This window comes from Giraffa tippelskirchi, chromosome 12, assembly GCF_054371585.1.
Source record: "Giraffa tippelskirchi isolate mGirTip1 chromosome 12, T2T-mGirTip1v1.2.pri, whole genome shotgun sequence".
NCBI classification, from domain to species: Eukaryota; Metazoa; Chordata; class Mammalia; order Artiodactyla; family Giraffidae; genus Giraffa; species Giraffa tippelskirchi.
In genome coordinates, this window is record NC_137286.1 from 39200517 (window position 1) to 39221576 (window position 21060).

The following is a 21060-nucleotide window of genomic DNA, read 5'->3' on the forward strand; positions in this document are numbered from 1 at the left end:
CTCCCCGAGCCCTCGCCCCGACTCTAGGCAGACTTGCGGGGGGCGCACCTGGGGCCCGGGTCCTGCGGGGCCGGCCTCGGGGCCCTGGGGAGCACAGATTCCTCGGCGCGCACGGCACCTTCAAGATGAGGAGACGCGGGGGTCTGGTCCTCCGGCGGGTGGAACAGGTGACAGCGAGGTGCTCCTGCGCCCGCACCTGCCCCGGGCGCCACGCTGCCCCCTGGCGGGCTCCCGAGCATGCGATGGAAGGTCCTGCCCACCGCGCCCTGTTCGGCCCTGCGCAGAAGTCGCGGGGAGATCGCGGCCTCTGAGAGTCCCCTTTGGAGGGCAGGCCCCCAGCGCCTCCCCGCCACAGATCACTGGCTGCGTGCCAGGCCCCTGGGAACCATCCCGTCACCCCGTTCCCAATATCCTGTGTTGCCCTGGCCTGACCACGGAGAAGGACCCAAATCTATACACTATACTCCAATAAAATTAAAAAGAACTCAAGTGACTCGATTCTGCCCACCCGTAGAATCTAGGAAAATCTGCCCAACTGGAGGCCCTTCCCCACATCTACGAAGCCTCTTTTTCCTGTAAGGTGGATATTCAGTGTCCAGAGGTTAGGATGTAGGCATCTCGGGGGTCATTGTTCAGTCTAACAGTCGTCTAGAAACGTCTGTTCCGAGCATTGTGCATCGTGGCTGAGGATCCCAGCCAGGCCAGCACTCAGCCGGGGCCGCTGACCTGGGCTCATGTCTCTCCTCTGCACAACTCCACTGTTAAACAGGGAAATACCATGACTTGCCTTCAGGGATAGTCACAAGACTTGGTGGCACATGCACACCTCTGAACCCAGGGGGTAAAATGCCCCAAATCGTGCTGGTCACCGTTTCTATTGCAGGTGCTGTAAGTTGTTGACGTTCTCCAGTGACGGCTTTTGTCTGTTTGGCGTTCTCTGGAAATCTCCCACCTAACCCCAGCTCCATCTATGTGGTTCAGGTGAGGTTGAGATGTCTCAACTGACAAACCGGATCCTTGCTTCTTCAGAAAGTGGTTGTGAGAACTGATTTCATCATTAATCATTTATCTTAAAAAATTAAAAAAAAATCCCTGTGCCAGACACTGAGAAAACTGTAATTCAGTGCACCCCAATGTTCATTGCAGCACTATTTGCAGTAGCCAGGATAGGAAAACAACCTAAATGTCCAACAACAGAGGAAGGTATAAAGAAGATGTGCTACACATATACAATGGAATATTACTCAACCATAAAAAGGAACAAAACAGGGTCATTTGTAGAGATGTGATGGACCTAAAGTCTCTCATACAGAGTGCAGTAAGTCAAAAAAAGGAAAACAAACATCCTATATTAACACATATATGTGGAATCTAGGAAAATGGTACTGATGAGCCTATCTACAGGACAGCAGTAGAGACACAGACACTGAGATGAACCTGTGGACACAGCAGGGGAAGGAGAGAGTGGGACAAAATGAGAGACTAGCTCTGACATAAATACATTACCATGTGTAAAACAGATAGCTAATGGGAAGCTGCTGTATAACACAAGAAGCTCAGCTGGGTGCTCTGTGCTGACCTAGAGGGGTGGGATGGGAGAATTAGGTGGGAAGGGAGGGATGTCCAAGAGAGAGGGGATATATGTATACATATGGCTGATTCACTTTGCTCTACAACAGAAAATAATGCAACATTGTAAAGCAACTATATTCCAATTTTTTTTTTTAAGTAAAAAGAAAAAAATCCCTGTGGCAGACGCTGACCTGGGCCCTGGGCTGCAGCAATGGCAGACTGGCTGGAGCCCTGGTCCTGGTTCGTAGGCAATAAAGGCCCTTGTGGGGCAGACAGAGGGGCAGCCTGCACTGTCAGTGTCACTGTGGGAGCAGCCTGGGAGGGTGGGATGAGACTGGACTGAGCGGGTGAGACATGCTAACACAAGTGCCCTCGCCCAGGGCTTGGCCACAGCCACAGATATGATTTAATCGTCAGCTAGTTTGGCTCACTGAGTCCTCCGATCCTGCTGAAACAATTCTGTGTTTAAATCTCTCTGTTTGAAAATAGCCAGTGTGGACTGTTTCCCTGCCTGGACCCTGATTCACACAGCACAGGTACCAATCATGGTCCCTGGAAACAGACCCTCTTAGATAGATTCTGGGGTAAGTACAATCATGTCCTGGGCCCTGGATGCAGTGCTGAGCTCTTTTTTTCTTTCCCCCCACCCTTTTAAAGATTTTTCTGTTGTGGACAATTTTTAAAGTCTTTATTGAATTCATTACAATATTGCTTCTGTTTTATGTTTTGGCTTTTTGGCCACAAGCATGTGGGATCTTAGCTCCCTGACCTGAGATCAAACCCGCATCCACTGCGCTGGAAGGCAAAGTTCTAACCACTGGACCACCAGGGAAGTCCCACGCTGAATTCTTGATGATGGGAAACAAGCTGCCAGTAATCCAGGCCACAGGGCTTCCCCGGTGGCTCAGCAAGGGAAGAATTCACCTGCCAGTGCAGGAGATGTGCGTTCAATCCCTGGGTTGAGAGATCCCCTGGAGGTGAGCATAGCAACCTACAGCAGTATTCTTGCCTCGGAAATCCCATGGACAGAGCCTGGCAGACTACAGTTCTTCAGGTCGCAAAGTGTTGGACATGACTTAATGACTGAACAATAACGATCCAGGCCACGCTGGGCATTACAGCTGGTCAAACTGCCATCTGCAATTGCTCTGGACAACGTCCTTACTAAAGCCAGAACTCAGGACAGGGCAGGGGATGAGGCGGGGAGGGAGGGGCAGGTGACTTCATCCCTTAAGGTCAGTAAGGGTGACATCAAGGACTGTGGGGTGGGTGGCCAGTTCTTACTACACCAGAGACCTGGCAGAAAGAAAAATTACATACTCCAAGTTAAAGCTTGGAGCTACAGAAAACCAGAGAATTTTTATCATATCCCCCCCCCCCACAGAGAATCTTTTATTTGCTGTAGCCATAGAGATAACCTTGCCAAAAGTCAAACATGGGTTTTGTGAATATGGCAGAATTACAACGTCATTTGAATTCAAAGGCTTTACGAGTGTCCTATGTGGACATGCTTTGGAAAAGAGCAGAACCCTGAGGTCTGGGATTCACCATCTGAGTAGAGGCCAGGGGCATTAAGAACCTTGACCCTTGAGTCTATCTGGAATAGGTTCTGTTTCTGGCTGATAGGAATGGCCAGCCGGTCTAGGTCTCGGAAGACCAGCCTCTCTTGCTTAAAGACCCTGTATACGTTCTCCTCTGCGGACCAGGTCTGCCACTGGGAGATGTCACTGTTGAGATGTCCCTGGGGTCCTTGGTGATGGTAGGGTTCCACGGTGGCAAAAACCAAGTGGCGTGTTTCACTGCCAAAGACAAGGTGGTACCCGTGTTGTGATGAGCAGGAAGATGGGTGTAGCCAGAATGCTTTGATCCATGTGATCTCTGGTGGCAGCTAATGGACCCCAAAGAATGAAATGAGCAGCAGTCACATTTCCAGACTGAAGTCAGTTTCCAGACCCAGAGGCCCTTGATGAAAGGGGAGGCCAGGTATCCTGAAGATGGGTCCTGCAACGTTGCTGCAAATACATGCTGTAAATCTTCCTTTGACTCCTCCCCAGAGGGGCCCTGGAAGGTCACGTGTGCTCTGGAAAAAAGGAAATGCCGAGACCTTTGAAGATGGCTGGACGTTGTCTCTGAAGTGACGTTTTTTCCTAGGAAATTTTTAGAAAACCCTTAAGAAGCAAAATATCCCTGGGCTCTAGAATCAAAGTAGGGGCTCGTGGTCATCAGGAGAGGGAAGTCTGTGCCTGAATCTGACTAAGGTGGGTCTAACAGGCCTGCAGACCCACCCTGTGGCTCCTCCCAGTGGCATGGACACCCAGGGCCCCTCACAGAGTCCCCAGATAGGCTCCCCTGACACGAGGGATGGGAATTGTCATCAGAGGAAAAGCTAAGGAACTGACCCTCCCTCCTGGGATGGTAATCCAGAAGGGATGCTCAGTCCAGGGGGAACTGCGGAGCCCGCGGCCCCCGTCACAGCCTGGAGAGAGATAGAGGGCACAGCTGTGCCAGCCCTGTTTGACTTGCCTCTTGGGCCTGTGCAGGTGGCGTTTGAATCTTGGGAAGTGACAGCGAATTGTCATAAACTTAATCTGGTGGCAACTCCAGTTGCAGCTGCTGCCCAGATGTGGTTGAGAAATACTGCAGATGTGCATCCACACGGAGGCAAACAACACCCTGCTGGCATCTGGTGTGCTTCTCATTCACACACACTCTCTCTCCCCCAGTTTTCCCCAGTTCTCACAGGAGCAAAGCCGGTTAACGTTTTCATTTCCAAGTGAGACTGTGACTGAGTTGACATGATCCTGCACTAAGCTGGCGGCCAGCAAAGGGCTGGAGGAGGAGACTATGGGCAGTGTGGGATGAGCCCCACATCCCCGTTCGCCCCTCAACCCACCCTCCAGCCTCTCCCACAGGGCCCTGGGCCCAGGAGGCTGATGTCTGTGGACCATGTCTGTGAGCTCCCTGGCTCCCAGTTCATTTGCCCAACAGGAGGTACTGGCAGGAGCCTGGAGGGATGAGGAGGGCAGTGCTGGTGGATCTTTCTGGGTCCCTTCCCCACACAATACTAGGAATGGCCATGTCCTTCGAATGAAGCCCACAGCCCCTGCCTCCCAGCTCCCTCCCCCCAAGAGCTGCAGGCCTCACTGGATTCCAGCAGTCGTCCCTTGACTGGCCTGGAGGTGCTAACAGTCCTCCTACCCATGCTAAGCTGTCGATTTCCCCTCACTCTGCCCTACCTCTGTGAATAGTCCTTTTCCTGAACTCTCCTCCTTTACCTCTTTGGAAAATACCCTCTGCTTCTTGCTGGGACCCTGACTGATTCAAGGAAAAGGATGACTTTATCCACCTACTCTGTATTGAGCAGTTACCATGTAATCAGTGTCTGGTGTTATGGAGAAACCAGGGAAGCAAAACCAGACATGCTCAGTTAGAAGCTGTCAGAGCTTCCAGGAGATGCAGGCATTTGACTATCAGTCACACAAAGAAACCGGACAAAGGCTGCAAAAGCTGCTAGTAGGGGAGGGAGCTGGGCTTCCCTTATATTCCAGCCAATGTTTCAGGTGCTGGGAACAGCATGTGTGGAGGCCTCAGAAATGGCAGGAGCCCTGTGTGTTTGGGGAACTTAAGAAAGGCTTGTGCAGAGCCTTTATCATAAATGGACATTGGATTTTGTCAAAAGCTTTACCTGCATTTATTGAGATGATCATAATTTTTAATCTTCAGTTTGGTGATGTGATCTATCACACTGATTGATTTGTGGATATTGAAAAATCCTTGCATCCCTGGGATAAACCCCACTTCATCATGGTGTGTGATCCTTTCCATGTATTGTTTGAGTCAGTTTACTAGTATTTTGTTGAGGATTTTTACATCTATGTTCATCAGTGATATTGGTCTGGAATTTTCTTTTTTTGTAGTGTCTTTGTCTGGTTTATGTATCAGGGTGCTGGTGACCCTGATAGAAGTGTTCATTCCTCTGCATTTTTGGGGAATAGTTTCAGAAGGATAGGTGTTATCTCTTCTCTAAATGTTTGATAGAATTCTCCTGTGAAGCCAGCTCATCCTGGACTTTTGTTTGTTGGGAGATTTTTCATCACTGTTTCAAAAGATATGGTATATATATACAGTGGAATATTACTCAGCCATAAAAATGGATGAAATAATACCATTTGCAACAACATGAATGGACCTGGAGATTGTCACACTAAATGAAGTAAACCAGAAAGAGAAAGACAAATATCATATGATAGCACTTATATATGAATCCTAAAATATGACACAAATGAACTTATAAAATAGAAACAGACTTATAGACATAGAAAACAAACTTATGGTTACCAAAGGGGAAAGGTGAGGGGGAGAAATAGATTGGGAGTCGGGGATTGACATATGTACTACTCTATTTAAAATAGATAATCAGGGACTTACCTAGTGTTCCAGTGTTTAAGACTCCATGGTTCCAATGCAGGAAGTGTGAGTCCCCTAGCTGGGGACCAAAGATCCCCCCTAAAATAGAAAATAAATAAAAATTTTAAATAAAGTAAAAAAATAAAATTTTCATGCAGCCAATAAATAGAGCAATTAAAATAATACAGAAATAAATAAAATTATTCCAAAATGAAATGTTTAAAAATAAAATAGGTGGTTAACAAGGACCTACAGTATAACACAGGGAACTCTGCTCGATATTCTGTAATAACCTAAATGGGAAAAGAATATGAAAAAGAAGGAAACTCTATTTATGATGAAGAAAGGTGAAGCCGTCGGAGTGCATGCAGGTGGCCTCTCAGCCTAGAGGACACACACCTCCTTAAGATTCACACCCCCTGTGGTCGTGTCCCTTTGAGCGTGGACTGGACTGGCTGACTTGCTTCTGATGAATGGAACTCAGCAGCAGTGATGGATTTCAGCTCTGAGACTGGAGCACAAAGACTGTGGCTTCCACCCTAGATGTCCTCTCTTGTTCTCTCTCTCACCTCAACAGCTGCCTGTGAAGTGGCCTGAGCAGTGAGGAACTAGGGGAGGTCACGGCCAAGTCCACATTCATGAGACCGCAGCAGGTGCCCCAGCCCCAGCCAAGCCTTTGGGGAACTGCAGCCCCGAGAGTTCAGTGACAGCCTCGAAAGAGGCCACAATGGGGGCCCACAGCTAAGCCATCTGCAGACTTCTGATCCACAGAAACTCGGGGGAGGGGATAAATGTTTGTTATTTGAAGTCACCAAATTTTGGGGTAACTTGATCAAGCAACAGGTAACTAATTCAGAGCGTACATTTTAGAAGGCTAGCATATTTCATTTACTCAATAAAGAATAAGGAGCTACTATACGCCAGGTGTGTTGCAGGTGCTGAGATAATGCACTTTATAAATTTTTATGTAGTTATTTTTTGGGTGAGTAACACTGTAACATGATTTGAAACTAAAGTAACAGAGGATAGAGGGGAGAGCCCCTCCTCACAGACACCCAGTCCCTCACCAAGGGCTCAGAGTTCAGTTTGGGTGAGGGGTACAATTCCAGAGAGACCATGAGGCTCATACAAACAAATGCACACAGATCCACAACACTGTTCTGCAACTTGTTTTTGTCACGTAATCATTTTCCTTAAAAAAAAAAAAATTCCGTGTCTGTACAGAGAGAATTTCCTGTTTTTCAGTTATATACAACATCATGATATGAATATATCCTCATCCATCTTAATCTGTCCTCTATAGATAAGCCTTTAGGTTATTTCCAATCCTTTGCTCTTGCTGACAATGGTGCAACAAATAATTATCATCTAACACTTGGCCCTCTAGGGTACATCTCTAAAAATTGGTCCCAAAGTATGCAAATGTACAACTTTGATAAACATGTCAAACCACCATGACAGTGGTTACACAGACACTTCCTAATGTCACGGCCATCAGCAACAGAGGAGAGCGCCTGCTTCCCCTGGAGCTGTCACCAAGTGTTATCAAATGTGTTTGTCTTCCAGGACGATCTGAGGCCTGGAGTTACCCTTCCCGTTTGATGCGTGTGCCTGCAACTCTTTTGACATGTTCAATGGCTGTTGACACAATTACAGGTGTGGTTGTAAAAGAAATAATAATAATAAAAGTAAATGAACAAACACACACTCTGGCTGCCAAGTGTAGAATGGACTGTGGAGATCAGAGACCAGAGCCCAGGAGAGAAGCACAGACGAAGGGGATGGAGCATAGCAGATGGTCCAGAGCTGTTTAAAAGACTCAATAAAGGGGCCTTTGTAAGGGCTGCGAGCAAGCGCAGGCGCACTGGAGAGCCCGCTGGGAGAGGGGGTGGGGTAGGAGGAGGGGCCAGGATGTCTTGAGGCTCCGGCTCGCTCTGCAACTTGAGGAAGATGCTGCCCTTGGCCAGGACTGCGATGCTGAAGGAGGACCAGGTTTGTGCGGGAAGCACAAACGTGGTTTTCACTGTTGCTAGGAGATCATTAACTTCTTGCGCTTACTCTACGCTGTGCCTTCCTCCTACACCTTACTGGAGTTTTACATTATAACATGTATCTTGGATTTCACATGTTTAAAATACCATGGTAGTAAATCGCATATGCAGAGAGCTCTGTCAGCCCATCTATGAAATGTTACTTCTTTCTCTGCGTGTCTGCAGCGTGTTGAGGGATCACGTGGGCCAGCAGGCAGCTGGGGTCGCGTGTTCATGTCTAAACACGTGTTCCCTGGACGCCGCTGCAGGGAATGAGGGTGGACAGGGCTCCCAGAGACTGGCTTTCTTCCGTCTGTCAAGCCAGTGGAGGGGGAGCATTGGAAGTGCTTCAACTTTCTGCTTCTCGGGGAGCCCTTTGATCCAAGGTGTGTCCTTTAAATGTTCTCCAGGTGACTGTGGTCCCAGTCAGTTCTCAGAGCCTCGCACAGAGAGGAAGGAACAACTATGATTCTTTACCACTAGCACCACCTGGGAAACCTTAAGAAAGAGAAAAACGACTGACTTTTGAAGTTATCTATGTGCATAGCTTCTTGGAGAGAAAAAGACCAGCACTTTAAGATACCAATCAAATAGACAATTTGCCTTCACTTGGTGACCCCACCCTTCTCCCAGCGCTCCAGCGGTGACTCCTAGCTGAATTGTCCCCAAGCCAGCAAAGTCAGAAGAGAAGTCAACCGCATTCCTGGCTTTGATACTTCAAAAGCAAGGTCTGGGGCAGGAAAGAAAGGGGAGCACAGCCCCTGCTCTCTGTCTGGGGCCATGATTCTCAAATTGTGGTCTCCCACCAGCCTGACCTGGTTAGAAGTGGAAACTCTCTGGGCCTCACCTAGACCTCCAGAATTGGGGTTTCTAGAGACAGAGCCAAGAAACCTATATTTTAACATTCTACAGGTGATCCCTTTTTCTAAAACTTTTAATTTTATATTACAGTGTAGCCGATTAACAATGTTGTACACAGCAAAGGGATTCAGCCATACATAAAAACATACCCATCATCCCCCCTAAACTCCCCTCCAATCCAGGCTGCCGCGTAACACTGAGCAGAGTTCCCTGTGCTGTACAGTAGGTCCTTGTTGGTTATCCATTTTAAACATAGTAGTATGTACATGTCCATCCCAAACTCCCTAACTATCTCTTTCTTCCTTCCTTCCCCCTTGGTAACCACAGTTCCTTATCTAAGTCTGTGAGTCTCTTTCTGTTTTGTAAATAATTCATTTGTATCTTTTCTGTGTATAAGGATGTCATAGGATATTTCTCCTTCTCTATTTTGCCTTCTCTGTCTGACTTACCTCACTCAATATGATGATCTCTATGTCCATTCATGTCACCATCAGGTGATTCTGATGCACACAGAAGCTTGAGACCTGCCGGCTGAGGGGGTCCCCAGGCCTCGATGTGCAGCAGTGAAAGAAGGACAGGAGAGGGGCTTCCTAGGCTGAAGGGCTTCACAAAGCTCCCTGGGGGAGCAGGTCTAGGGGAGGCAGACAGTGCACCCAGCTAGGGGACCTGGGCCTAGGACAAACTGAGCTGAGACCTGGAGGTTAACCAGAGATCCAGGAATCACAGGCCCTTCAGCAGACGCCAGCTAGGGGGAGTGGAGAGCTGAGCAGTTTGTATGAGAGGAGACCCTCAAGGAGCTGCAATCCTGAGACAGAGCTCCCCTGCCCCCATGAAGCCTGGATGCCGCTCCAACACTGCCATCCCCACTGCTGTCTGCAGCCAAGTTTGACTCCTGGCCTCTGAAGTCTTACTACTTAGTGGGTTCAACAGACAAAAAAAAAGTCTATTGTCAAGACAGCAGCTTGACCACATGCTAGAATCTCAGCTCTACTAGCTACAGGCCTACCAGCTCTCCATCGTTCAAGCTTGATGTCTACCAGTACTGCGGCTGTAAGGGATTCTATGACACTTACTTTTCGAGCTCTCTCCCTTGAATAAAATCTTATGGAGTCTGACTGATCACATGCATGTGCCTTGGATGCAAGGGAGGCTGAAAATGTGTGTTTCTGATTTCTCCCTCGGGAAGACATGAGCTCCAAGGATGAGAAGTTCCTCCAAACCTAGGAACTTAGGAAAGGTGTTAAGAAAATGCTGAATAGCACCCCCAAAGCATGAAAATATTCTGCTGTGGGCAGGAAGAGAAAGTTTAAAAAGAAAAAGACAAAGTGGAATAGAAAACACAAAATAAGATATCAGAAGAAAGTTCGAACATAACTGTAATCACAGTAAATATGAATGTGTTAATCCACCTATTACTACATATCATAAAAAAGATATGCAAATGTTAAAAAATATGAAACACTATATCTCCAATTATATTAAAAGTAAATAAGACATACGCTAAGATTACAATAACATACTTATTCTTGAATAGCTATAATGTAAAAGATGTTTGCCAGGATGTGAATCCAAGGGAGCTCTCATACACTGTTGGTAAGAGTATAAACTTGTGCAGCAATTTTTGGAAACCTTTTGGCAAATACCCACTAAAGCTGAAGATTTACCATGTAACTCAAAACCAAAAACACGTGTAAGGATGTTCATGGTAGTACTATTTATAATAGATATTATCTGACAGCAACCTAAATGTCCATCTGAAGTAACACAGATAAATAAATTTTAATATATTTATACAATAAAATATGATAAAGAAATAAAACTAAACAAGTTATAGCTTCACCTGATAACATCTGCAATTTATGGGAGATGAGCCCCACAAACATATTTATGACCAAATGAAGCCAGATCTAAAATGGTACATCCTGTATAATCTCATTCACATAAAGTTCAAATTTATGGAAATCTAACTATAAAGAAAGCTGAGCACCGAAGAATTGATGTTTTTGAATTGTGGTGTTGGAAAAGACTCTTGAGAGTCCCTTGGGAACTCTCAGTCCATCCTAAAGGAAATCAGTCCTGAATATTCTTTGGAAGGACTGATACTGAAACTGAAGCTGCAAAACTTTGGCCACCTGATGTGAAGAACTGACTCATTGGAAAAGACCCTGATGCTGGGAAAGACTGAAGGCAGAAGGAGAAGGAGACGACAGAGGATGAGATGGTTGGATGGCATCAACAACTTGATGGACATGAATTTGAGCAAGCTCTGGGAGTTGGTGATGGACAGGGAAGCTTGGCATGCTGCAGTCCATGGGGTCACAAAGAGTCAGACACGACTGAGCGGCTGAACTGAACTGAGTGTTTTAAAACTGTGAGACAAAAAGCTGTCATTCATAGCCTGAGACTAATTTTGGATCAGGACTGGGGTTTGTGGTCTCATTTTCGACCCACTTTAACCATACCTTCTGCTACAAAATCTTAGATAAATTCAATTACTGGCCAGACTCAATCACTGGGTCACTGATGCCAGTCTCTGATGGTCTTTGAAACAGTGCAAGAGGAAAAAAATCAAGATCCTATCACCTTTGTTCCTCACGGACTCCTGGCTGCCACCCCTTGCCTTAGATAAACCCCTAGACTCCTCATGGAGGGTGGGCACAGTTCTTGAGGCATGAGCCTTCTGTTCCCCTCTCTGCCGACTGAGAATACAAACCACCTTTCTATTTCCTCATAGTTTTTATTCAGCTTTGGTGGGCAGAGAAAGGCAAGATTTTGGCCAGTAGCAATTTGATGGGTTCGTCTGGGATCTGATCATGGGCAGGCGACCCTGCAGGGACCCTTGGCTTGATGGAAAGCTCAGGATCTCTCCCCACGCCAGCTTCCTTTGGGGGAGCAGAAGGCTAACGGATTTCTCTAATGCTGTGCTGCATCAGACCTGACCGCTGACTCAACTTCGGAACTCTGGGCTGTGACAGAGAATGGGAGAGAGGTTACCCTTTGCAGCTGCCAAAAATCTCTTTCATCTGGAGGACACCTTTTTCTTCTCTTGTCTGCACCAGCCTAAACTTCCACTCTGAGAAACACTAAAAACTGACGGATCAGGAAGATGGCATCTGGTACATCGACTCGACACCTGCTAGCATTTTGGTAAGTCCCCTGAGGTGTACCTCGAGGCCTCTCGAGGCCTGAAGTTTTCCATTTGGGGAACTGATGCAGTTCCAGTTTGGGGGTTTCTCCCCTATGGAAGGAGTGGGCCCAGTTTGTGAGGTGCCGCTTTGGAGAAGCATCCCAAGCTTGATGATACTTGGAAGTCACTTCTGGGGTGGTCTTGCCATTTGGTTTTTGGATTTCTGTGCATCTCTTTGCCATTTGCTTTGTTTTTGGTGACTTCCCACTAGCGTGGTTTGATTTGGTTTGTTTACTTTGGTTTGTGCACACAGACTTCTGACACTAAGTGCTCAAGCTAGAATGGGAAGTACTTCCTCTAAAGTTCTATCTCAGAGTCCCCTAGGGAAAATCCTAGATGACTGGTCAACCTATAATTATGACAAATATCTACTTAATTGGAAGTTAAAGATGATCACATGTAAAAATATATATATTTTTTCCAGGGAGCTCTATTTTGTTGCCTATGTAATTAATTACTGATGTGATGGACATGAGTTTGAGTAGGCTCTGGGAGTTGGTAATGGACAGGGAAGCCTGGCATCCTGCTAGTCCATGGGGTCGCAAAGAGTGGAACATGACTGAGCAACTAAACTGAACTGATGTAATTAATTATGGTGATGAGAAAAAAAAAGAAAAAAGCTGGCTTGGTAACTTTAAACAAAGACCTCTAAAGGGGAAATTTACATTTCTCTGTGTTTTTGAAATGTAACTGTTCTATCTGATCTACCTAAATTGTTCTATTGTGCGTTTGTTCCAGTTAGGCCTATAAGAAGTCCTTTTGTAATTTATTAGCGACCAAGTGATGGATCCTTCTAAAATTAGAGAAACTAACAAATTCTTAAATCTAGAGCCTTTTCCTTGTAAACAATTGTTTTTTTCCATACCTATCAAACCGAAGTTAAGTTAACCTGAGAACAAGAAAAACTGGTGTGGGAAGCCTCACTGTGATCTTCCCCTCAATGTCTCTTACAGATGCTAATAACGATTAAGAATATCAGCAGAAAAAAATCTAGAAGGAAAATCTAGCTGTTATTTCCATGAGGTAAGTTTTCTTAAAAAAAATAAAAGAATATATTTGCCTCAAATATATAAATTTTTAAAAATTTTTGGATGGTTATTTGAAATGGGATAAATAGAATGGACATTTATGTGATTAAAGTAAGATTTGACATTACTACACTACTTTAATGAGCCAAGAGGGATTCCCTTGGTTGGTCAGTCCCTCAGTCACGTCCAACTCTTTGTGACCGCGTGGACTACAGCAAGCCAGGTTCAACTCTCACATCCATACATGACTACTGGAAAAACCATAGCTTTGACTATACAGACCTTTGTTGGCCAAGTAATGTCCCTATTTTTTAATATGCTGTCTAGGTTTGCCATAGCTTTTCTTCCAAGCAGCAGACATCTTTTAATTTCATGGCTATAGTCACATCTGCGGTGATTTTGGAGCCCCCTCAAAATAAAATCTGTCACTCTTTCCATTTTTCCCCCTCTATTTGCCAATAAGTGATGGGACCGGATGCCATGATCCTTGTTTTTTTGCATGTTGAGTTTTAAGCCAGCTTTTTCATGCTCCTTCACCTTCATCAAGAGGCTTAGTTCCTCTTTGCTTTCTTTCATTAGGGTTGTGTCATATGCATTTCTGAGGTTACTGATATTTCTGACAGCAATCTTGATTCCATCTTGTGCTTCATCCAGGCTGGCATTTTCACATGATGTACTCTGCATAGAGTACATTTTTCCACCTTCTGACTGGTGGGATTTGAGTTCTCATTTGAGTTGTCATTTTGATTGTCATTCCTGAAGTAATTACAGATGCTGTCTTCTTCTATGGTGGAGATATGGATTTTTTTGTTTGTTTATTTTCTTTTTTTCCTCAAATTGTATAAGGAAAATTTACCTGTGCCAAGTGGCTTCTAGAAAGTAGGTTGTGATTGGAATTTATTTCAGCAATACCTGCCCCAGGACATTTCTTGAGGTTAGCTGTTATGAACAGCACACTAGGCTTTCTGAATTGAAGGTGCCAGTAAGCCCTGGTGGTCGATTTGAAGTTAGAGGAAATGTCTGCAAGGGGGCAGCCGTTTTTCACACCTGCCTCTGGACCCTCTGGTAACGAGAGCCTAGAGAAAGTTGGCTTCCTGGGATGTGAACTGGAGTGGACTGTTCCTGACCAAACACCTAAGGGCTGGTGGCTCAGTACTTCTCACCCCTAAAGCTCCACAGCCCTGTTCACACTGTCCCATCCGCAGCCACAGCAGCCTGCTGAGGGTTCTCAGGAAGGGGGCTTGAGTTGGGAACCCCAGCACCAGGAGACATGGAGGCTAGGCGTTTATTGCCCCCAAGGTCCTCCAGCCCTTGATCCCATTTGGGACTCTTGTCCCACCAGAACACAGCAGACAGTAGGCTTTTAAAAAGGGTTCACTGAAGGGTACTGTGCCAGGCTGTGTCAACCCCACCCCAGTCCAGCAGTAGGACCCAAGCCTGCTCAGCCTCCCAGGATGAGATAGCATCCCAAGTCAGGGAGGTCAGAGATAATAGAGTAGGCTCTGCTTTTCTTTCCTTTTCTTTAACATCTTGTTGATGCTACCTTGCAGTATAATTGATTGGCAATGTTGTGATTGTTGTCAGTATACAGCCACCTGGTTCAGGGAGGACGTATGTATAGGGAGTGTATTTGCTCTTTTTTGGATTCTTTTGCCACAGAGCTTATTGCAGAAGGTCGAGCAAGGTGCTGAGCATTAAATCCTTGTGGATTATCTATCTCACATGCAGTTTCTGTGTATAGGAGGAAGGACAGAGATAATCCTTGTGGAATATCTCTTAGAGATACACATATCTGTACAGGGGTCAGAGATAGAGATTTCTGTGTGTATGCAGAAGGAAGGAAGCTGATAATCCCTGTGGATTATTAATTACAGATACAGATTTGTGTCTGTGTTAGTCAGACAATAATTAGAGAAGTTTGAACCTTCAAACGGCACTGGTGGGAATGTGAAATGATGCTGCCATTTTGGAAAACATTCTGGCAGATCCTCAAAATGTCAAACTTGGAGTTAGCACATGACCGAGCAATTCCACTGTTATGTATAAACCCAAACACTTGTGCACACATGTTTACAACAGCACAATTTCCAGCAGCCGAAATGGGGAAACCACCCAAGAGACCATCAACAAGTGATTAGAGAACTGATGCACACAGTGAGGTCCATCCACACAGTGGAACATGACTCAGCCATGAAAAGGAGTAGAACTCTGACACAGGCTACAATGTGGGTGAACCTTGAACACTCAGTGAGAGGAGACACAAAAGGATATACAGTGTGTGATTCCATTTATAGGAATCATTCAGAACAGGCAAATCCACAAAGAATGAAAGTGGGTTTGTGGTGACTAGAGGATAGGGGAGGGGAGTGGGTGGATGGATGACGGATGGATGAATGGATGGATGGATGATGGGTGGATGAATGGATGGATGGATGATGGGTGGATGAGTGGAAGAATAGATAAGCAGAATGTGGTCCATGCTCACAGTGGAATATGATGCAGCCATGAAAAAGAGTGAAGCTCTGACACAGGCTACAATGTGGATGCACCTTAAACACATAATGCTCAGCAAGCGGAGCAGATGAAAAAGTAAGCACTGTCTTACTCTGCTTCGGCTGCCATAGCAAAATAAAAGGCTGGGGGCTTCAACAACAGATATGCATTTCCTACAGCTCTAGAGGCCAGACATCTGAGATGAGGGTGTCAGGATGGTCAGGTTCTGGTGAAGCTCTGTTCTTGGTGGGGGATGGGGCCTTCACTGTGTCCTTACAAGGAGGTAGGGCTGAAGGGGCTCCTTGGGGGTCTCTTTTGTAAGAGTATTAATCCTATTCATGGGGTCTCTACTCTCATGACCTCATCACCTCCTCAAGGCACCCCCTCCTCACACCATCACCTTGGGGGTTAGGTTTCAACATGTGAATTTTAGAGGGACACCAACATCCAGCCCAGAATAACCACAAACTATATGGTTCCATTTAAAAGAAACATCCAGAACAGGCAAACCCAGAGACAGGAGGTGGGTGAGTGGTACCAGGTGCTAAGGGAGGGGAAGGGCAATGGGAGGACCTCAAGAAAGCTTGCACTTTAGGATGTTCAGGAGTAAGCCAGTCCTGACTCGCTGTTGGAACCGTGTCTTAGACTTGCTCTCTGTTACTTTTGTTACTATAATCACACATAATGGCCTGCCTCAGAGAATCCTGCCCCTCTGCCTGACTGTTAAACTAAAGTGCCTTTGTTCAGAACCCTGTCCACCTGTGGATAGCATGAAGGAAGAAATTAACACATTCCCTGCTTAAGGCTTGCTCTTGTTCTACAAGATACTTGCAAGATTAACAGCCTTTTTAGTTTGTTTCCTTACCTCCTCCATCTCTAATTCATAAAAGAACCTGGCATCCAGGCCCCGAGAAGATGGTTGTTTGGAGATATTAATTAGCCATCTTCTTGGTCAGCCAGCCCTCAGAATGCAGTTGTATTCCTTGCGGGGAGCATAGCAAGCTTGGACTTCTGCATGTCCACACCCAGCGGACCCCTGACCCTGCTCCCGACCTCTACCCTCGGCTGATTTTAATCTGCATCCTAAGCAACTCTGTGCCAGCTTCAAAGAGAGGTAGCCTGTTCACACACGCTTCCCAGGGCATGGGCCTCACATGGGCAGACCCCTCCCAGGGCAGGGGGCCTGTCTGGGCAGGACTCAGCACACAGGAACTATGCACAGAGCCCTCGTTGCAGAGCACCCCCAGCCCTCTTCCTGGTCAGAGTTGGCCCTGAGCACCTCAGAGCAGGATCTGGACTAACTAACACTCTTGGACAGGTCAGTGACCCTGGGCTTCACTCTATGCGCCCTCCCTCCACTGGGTCTTCTAGAGGTTTCCACTGCTCCCAGGCACTGGGCCCCTGTCTCCACCCACCTCACTCGGGGGTTCATCTCCTTAGGAGGTCTTCTTGAAATTCTCTCCCACTCATGGGTCAGAGAAGGCAATGGCACCCCACTCCAGTACTCTTGCCTGGAAAATCCCACGGACGGAGGAGCCTGGTAGGCTGAAGTCCATGGGGTCGCGAAGAGTCAGACATGACTGAGCGACTTCACTTTCACTTTTCCCTTTCATCCATTGGAGAAGGAAATGGCAACCCACTCCAGTGTTCTTGCCTGGAGAATCCCAAGGACGGCGGAGCCTGGTGGGCTGCCGTCTATGGGGTCGCACAGAGTCGGACACGACTGAAGCGACTTAGCACCAGCACCATGGGTCAGAAAAAATTATTAGAAATCAAGCCAGAGCTGCAGCCCCATGTCCATCCTGACCCTCAGGACCGTACTTCTGTTCCTTGCACCTGGTCAGCACAACAAGGCCCATTTTCTGCAACTATGAACCACTGATGAGTGAAGATTGGCTGACCTGGATAAGCCGGCCAGCCCTTCCCAGCAGTGCCTGCCTTGAGGCTCCTTGGAGTCAAAAGTCAGAGGATAATTCCAGGCCATAAAGAGTCTTGCTCCTCCCAGAAGCCTCCCACTTCAATATCCATCTTGGCTAAGGTTTGTGTGTGCACCCCAGGGGAGGGTCCTGAGACAAATTAACCGGTGGTGGCGGGTGGCGGGGGCAGTGTTACAAAGGTCACAAAGCAAGATGATTGGCCTGAGGGAAGACAAAGACCCGGATAACTGGCCTCTTATAAAGGATATACACTTCCAAAAGCACAACTCTCACTGAGCTCACCTGTGCACCTTTCCATGTGTACTTTTTTTTCAGTAAACTTTTTACTTTACACTTTACCTTCTGCCTTCTCACTTGAATTCATTCTTGACTAGGCAGGCAAGACAAGGGACCTTAGCCCTGACTGCTGGCTCCTGTGGTCCAGTGGTCAGGACTCCCAGTCTGGGAAATTAAGACCCTGCTTCCAGCTACCACTCACTGCCACGTAGTGCTGGGCACGTCAGAGATGACCAGCACACTGTCCTCCAGAGTGGCTGTCACCAATTTGTATTTCCAGCAGCAGAGGAGGAGGGTTCCCTTTCCTCCACAGCGTCAGCAGCATTTAACGTTGGTGGAGTGTTTAACAATGGTCGCTCTGACTGGTGTGAGGTGATTCCTTCGTGTAGTTTTGATTTGCATTTCTCTAATATTTAGCGATGTTGACATCATGTGACTTTTCTTAAAGGATGTGAGTTAAAGGTACCTGCTGAAATCGGCTCCCTGAACATCTGCCCAGTTTTGAATTCTTTTTTGGTGACCACCCCAGGGGACTTCTGGAGGGCAGTTGTTTACTTCCAGCCCCAGGTCCTTGGGAATAAAAAGTGCCAATCAGTGCAGCTTTTATAGTAGCTGTTACAAAAAACAGCACAAAGAAGCAGCATTTCTTCATGTTTCACTTTCATTTTTCCTTTTTCTGGACATTCATTTTATTTTATTCTGGAGTAGAATTGATTTCTGAAACTGTGTTTGTTTCAGGTGTATGGGCGCTTGATTCGCTTAGACACAGACGTTTATCAGTTCTTTTTGGGGTTCTCTTTCTCATATAAATGATTAAAATGTGTTCCATAGGCTGCCCTGTACTATTTAATGGATTAGTTGATTATATCAAACAACTATATTAATGATATATATATATTGTTTGATATATATTAATGAGCATATGTTATTAGCAAAATCTTAAATTATCCCTCAATTCTAAGATATTTTTTCGTAATCATAAATTTATTTTCTAAGTTTGTGAGTCTGTTTCACGTAATATCCAACATTTGCATTCATTTCAAGAATACAACTGTCAGTGATACCCTGTGATACGTGTCTTTCTCTCTCTGACTTCCTTTACTCAGTAAGGTAGTCGCTCCGTCCCTCCACGCTGCTGTCAATGGCCTTATTCTGCCCTGATTCGTGGCTGAGTAGTGTCCAGTGGAGAGGTGCACCACTCGGTCCTCGTTTTTCTGTCGATGGATGTCTTGGTTGAATTTGTTGCAGTGAAAAGGAAAAAAGGAGGAATGAGTTTATTTTTTTTAATTTCTCTTTCTTAAGAACAAAGAAGATGAAGAAACAGTGAGCAGGCCTGAAAGTTCCTAGTTCTTTTACTTTAACTGCTCCTAACTCTGCATGTCTGTAACTAAGTTTGCTTTTCTGCCCCCTAACTCCGCAGGAGCTACACTTTGCACCTATTTTCCTTTGCTGCTACTGCTGCTGCTAAGTCGCTTCAGTTGTGTCCGACTCCGTGCGACCCCATAGACGGCAGCCCACCAGGCTCCGCCGTCCCTGGGATTCTCCAGGCAAGAACACTGGAGTGGGTTGCCATTTCCTTCTCCAATGCATGAAAGTGAAAAGTGAAAATGAAGTCGCTCAGTCATGTCCGACTCTTCGCAACCCCATGGACTGCAGCCTACCAGGCTCCTCCATCCATGGGATTTTCCAGGCAAGAGTACTGGAGTGGGGTGCCATTGCCTTCTCCAGACTCTATGCTAAATACATCCCCTATCTGGTGTTTACTCTTACAACATCCTTCCCCTTGTAGTTGCACGTCAGAAAGAAGGCTACCGAACTGCCAGACTCAATTACTGGGTTATTGATGCCAGTTTATGACTGTCTTTGAAACAATGCAAGAGGAAGAAATCAAGATCCTATCTATCACCTTTGTTCCTCATCACTGACTGCGAGCCCTCATCTTATATAAGCCCCTAAACTCCTCATGGGGGGCCCAGTTCTTGAGGCACGAGCCTACTGTGTTCCTCGCTTCACTGGGTGAGAATTAAAGCCACCTTTCTATTTCCTCCAAACTCTGTCTCCATATTTTTTATTTGGCTTCACCTGGCAGAGAAAGCCAAGATTTTGGCCAGCAACAATTCTAATTTTTGGCCATTGTCAACCCTGCTGCCCTGAAAACAAGGGTGCGCGGGTCATTGTGAATTCTGATTTTCTCTGGGTCTAAGTCCAGACGTGGGATTGTCGGACCATATGGTTTCTAGATGTTTAGTTTATAAGGAACCACATTGCTGCTTTTTATGGTGTTGCATCCATTTACATCCACACCAAGAGTGTAGGAGTATACCCTTTTGCTTCCCTGCTCTGCCAGTCGGATTCTCTGTAGATGTTTTAGATGGTGGCCATTCTGACCTGTGTGAGGGGATTTCTCATGGTGGTTTTGATTTGCCTGGGCTTAGTAGTTAGTGAGCAGAAACCCTTTCCTGGCACTTTTTGATCTTGCGCAGCGTGAGTACAGTTTGCCTCTTGAAATCATCTTCTTGAAAGATGGCCCTGTTTGAATTTCTTTCCTATGTCTTCTGATATCAAGACATGACTAAAGGGCAGATGTCATTTACAGACCTCCAGGCCTTGTGAATATTCAGAGCCCAACAGCACCTGTTTTAAAGTTGTTCTGGAAAGCGGTCCTGAGGAAACAGCATTACTTCCTGCACAACTCTGGTCCTCAGCCAATGAGTCTTATGGAAAACTCTGCTCCAGGATCGTCAACTAAGGGGAATGTGCCAGAAGAAACACCCAAAGCTTAGGTCTCCTTTCTCCTCCCCCTTACCCTTTATCTCCAGGACACATTCCAACTTTTGGAACACCACTCTGCAGAGGGTGCTAGCATCTGTCAGTGGGGCAGCGCTAAGGATGGAGGCTGGAGTTGGGAAATCCAGCCTATGGCCCATGTGGTGCACAGGGGACCGTGCAAAGCTTTTCCAGCCCAGAGGCCCCACCATTTTGGGGGTGAAGTAGGTGTGGTTTCTCTGCAGGTGGGCCCACCTGGATCTGGAGATTGGGTGCTTATGCAGATAGCAAGAGGCCCTCCAGGTCCATCGTAGGGAGCACATTTCCTGCCACATGCTCCCACCTCTCTCTGCCCCAGACCCTCCAGTCTTGAGACCGAAGCCTGCTCAGCCTTCAGGGATGTGACACCAGGCCAGGTCACTGTAGCCTGAGGGCAAGAGTCACCATTCTTTATTTCTTTTCTTTTTTGTGTTTTTATTCCCTAATTTGAATTGGAGTATATA

At 46.4% G+C, this 21060-nt stretch overlaps 1 protein-coding gene across 21 annotated transcripts in view; it reads left to right on the plus strand.

Annotated features, from left to right (window-relative positions):
* The first annotated feature begins 1897 nt into the window (after positions 1 to 1897).
* LOC145528352 (uncharacterized) overlaps positions 1898 to 21060 on the plus strand; it is a 100814-nt gene continuing 81651 nt past the window's right edge. For 14 of the 21 annotated variants that reach the window (XR_014070327.1, XR_014070330.1, XR_014070329.1 and 11 more), the window contains exons 1-2: positions 1898 to 2156; positions 13011 to 13080. Coding sequence is in view for 10 of the 21 variants with exons in the window: in XM_081546658.1 (XP_081402784.1) it covers positions 13076 to 13080 (5 nt within the window). In the remaining 11 variants the exon portion in view is untranslated. Of the gene's footprint in view, positions 2157 to 7545; positions 7636 to 11604; positions 12018 to 13010; positions 13081 to 21060 lie in introns of all 21 variants that reach the window. The other 7 variants (XR_014070328.1, XM_081546659.1, XM_081546650.1 and 4 more) reach the window with 4 other exon arrangements.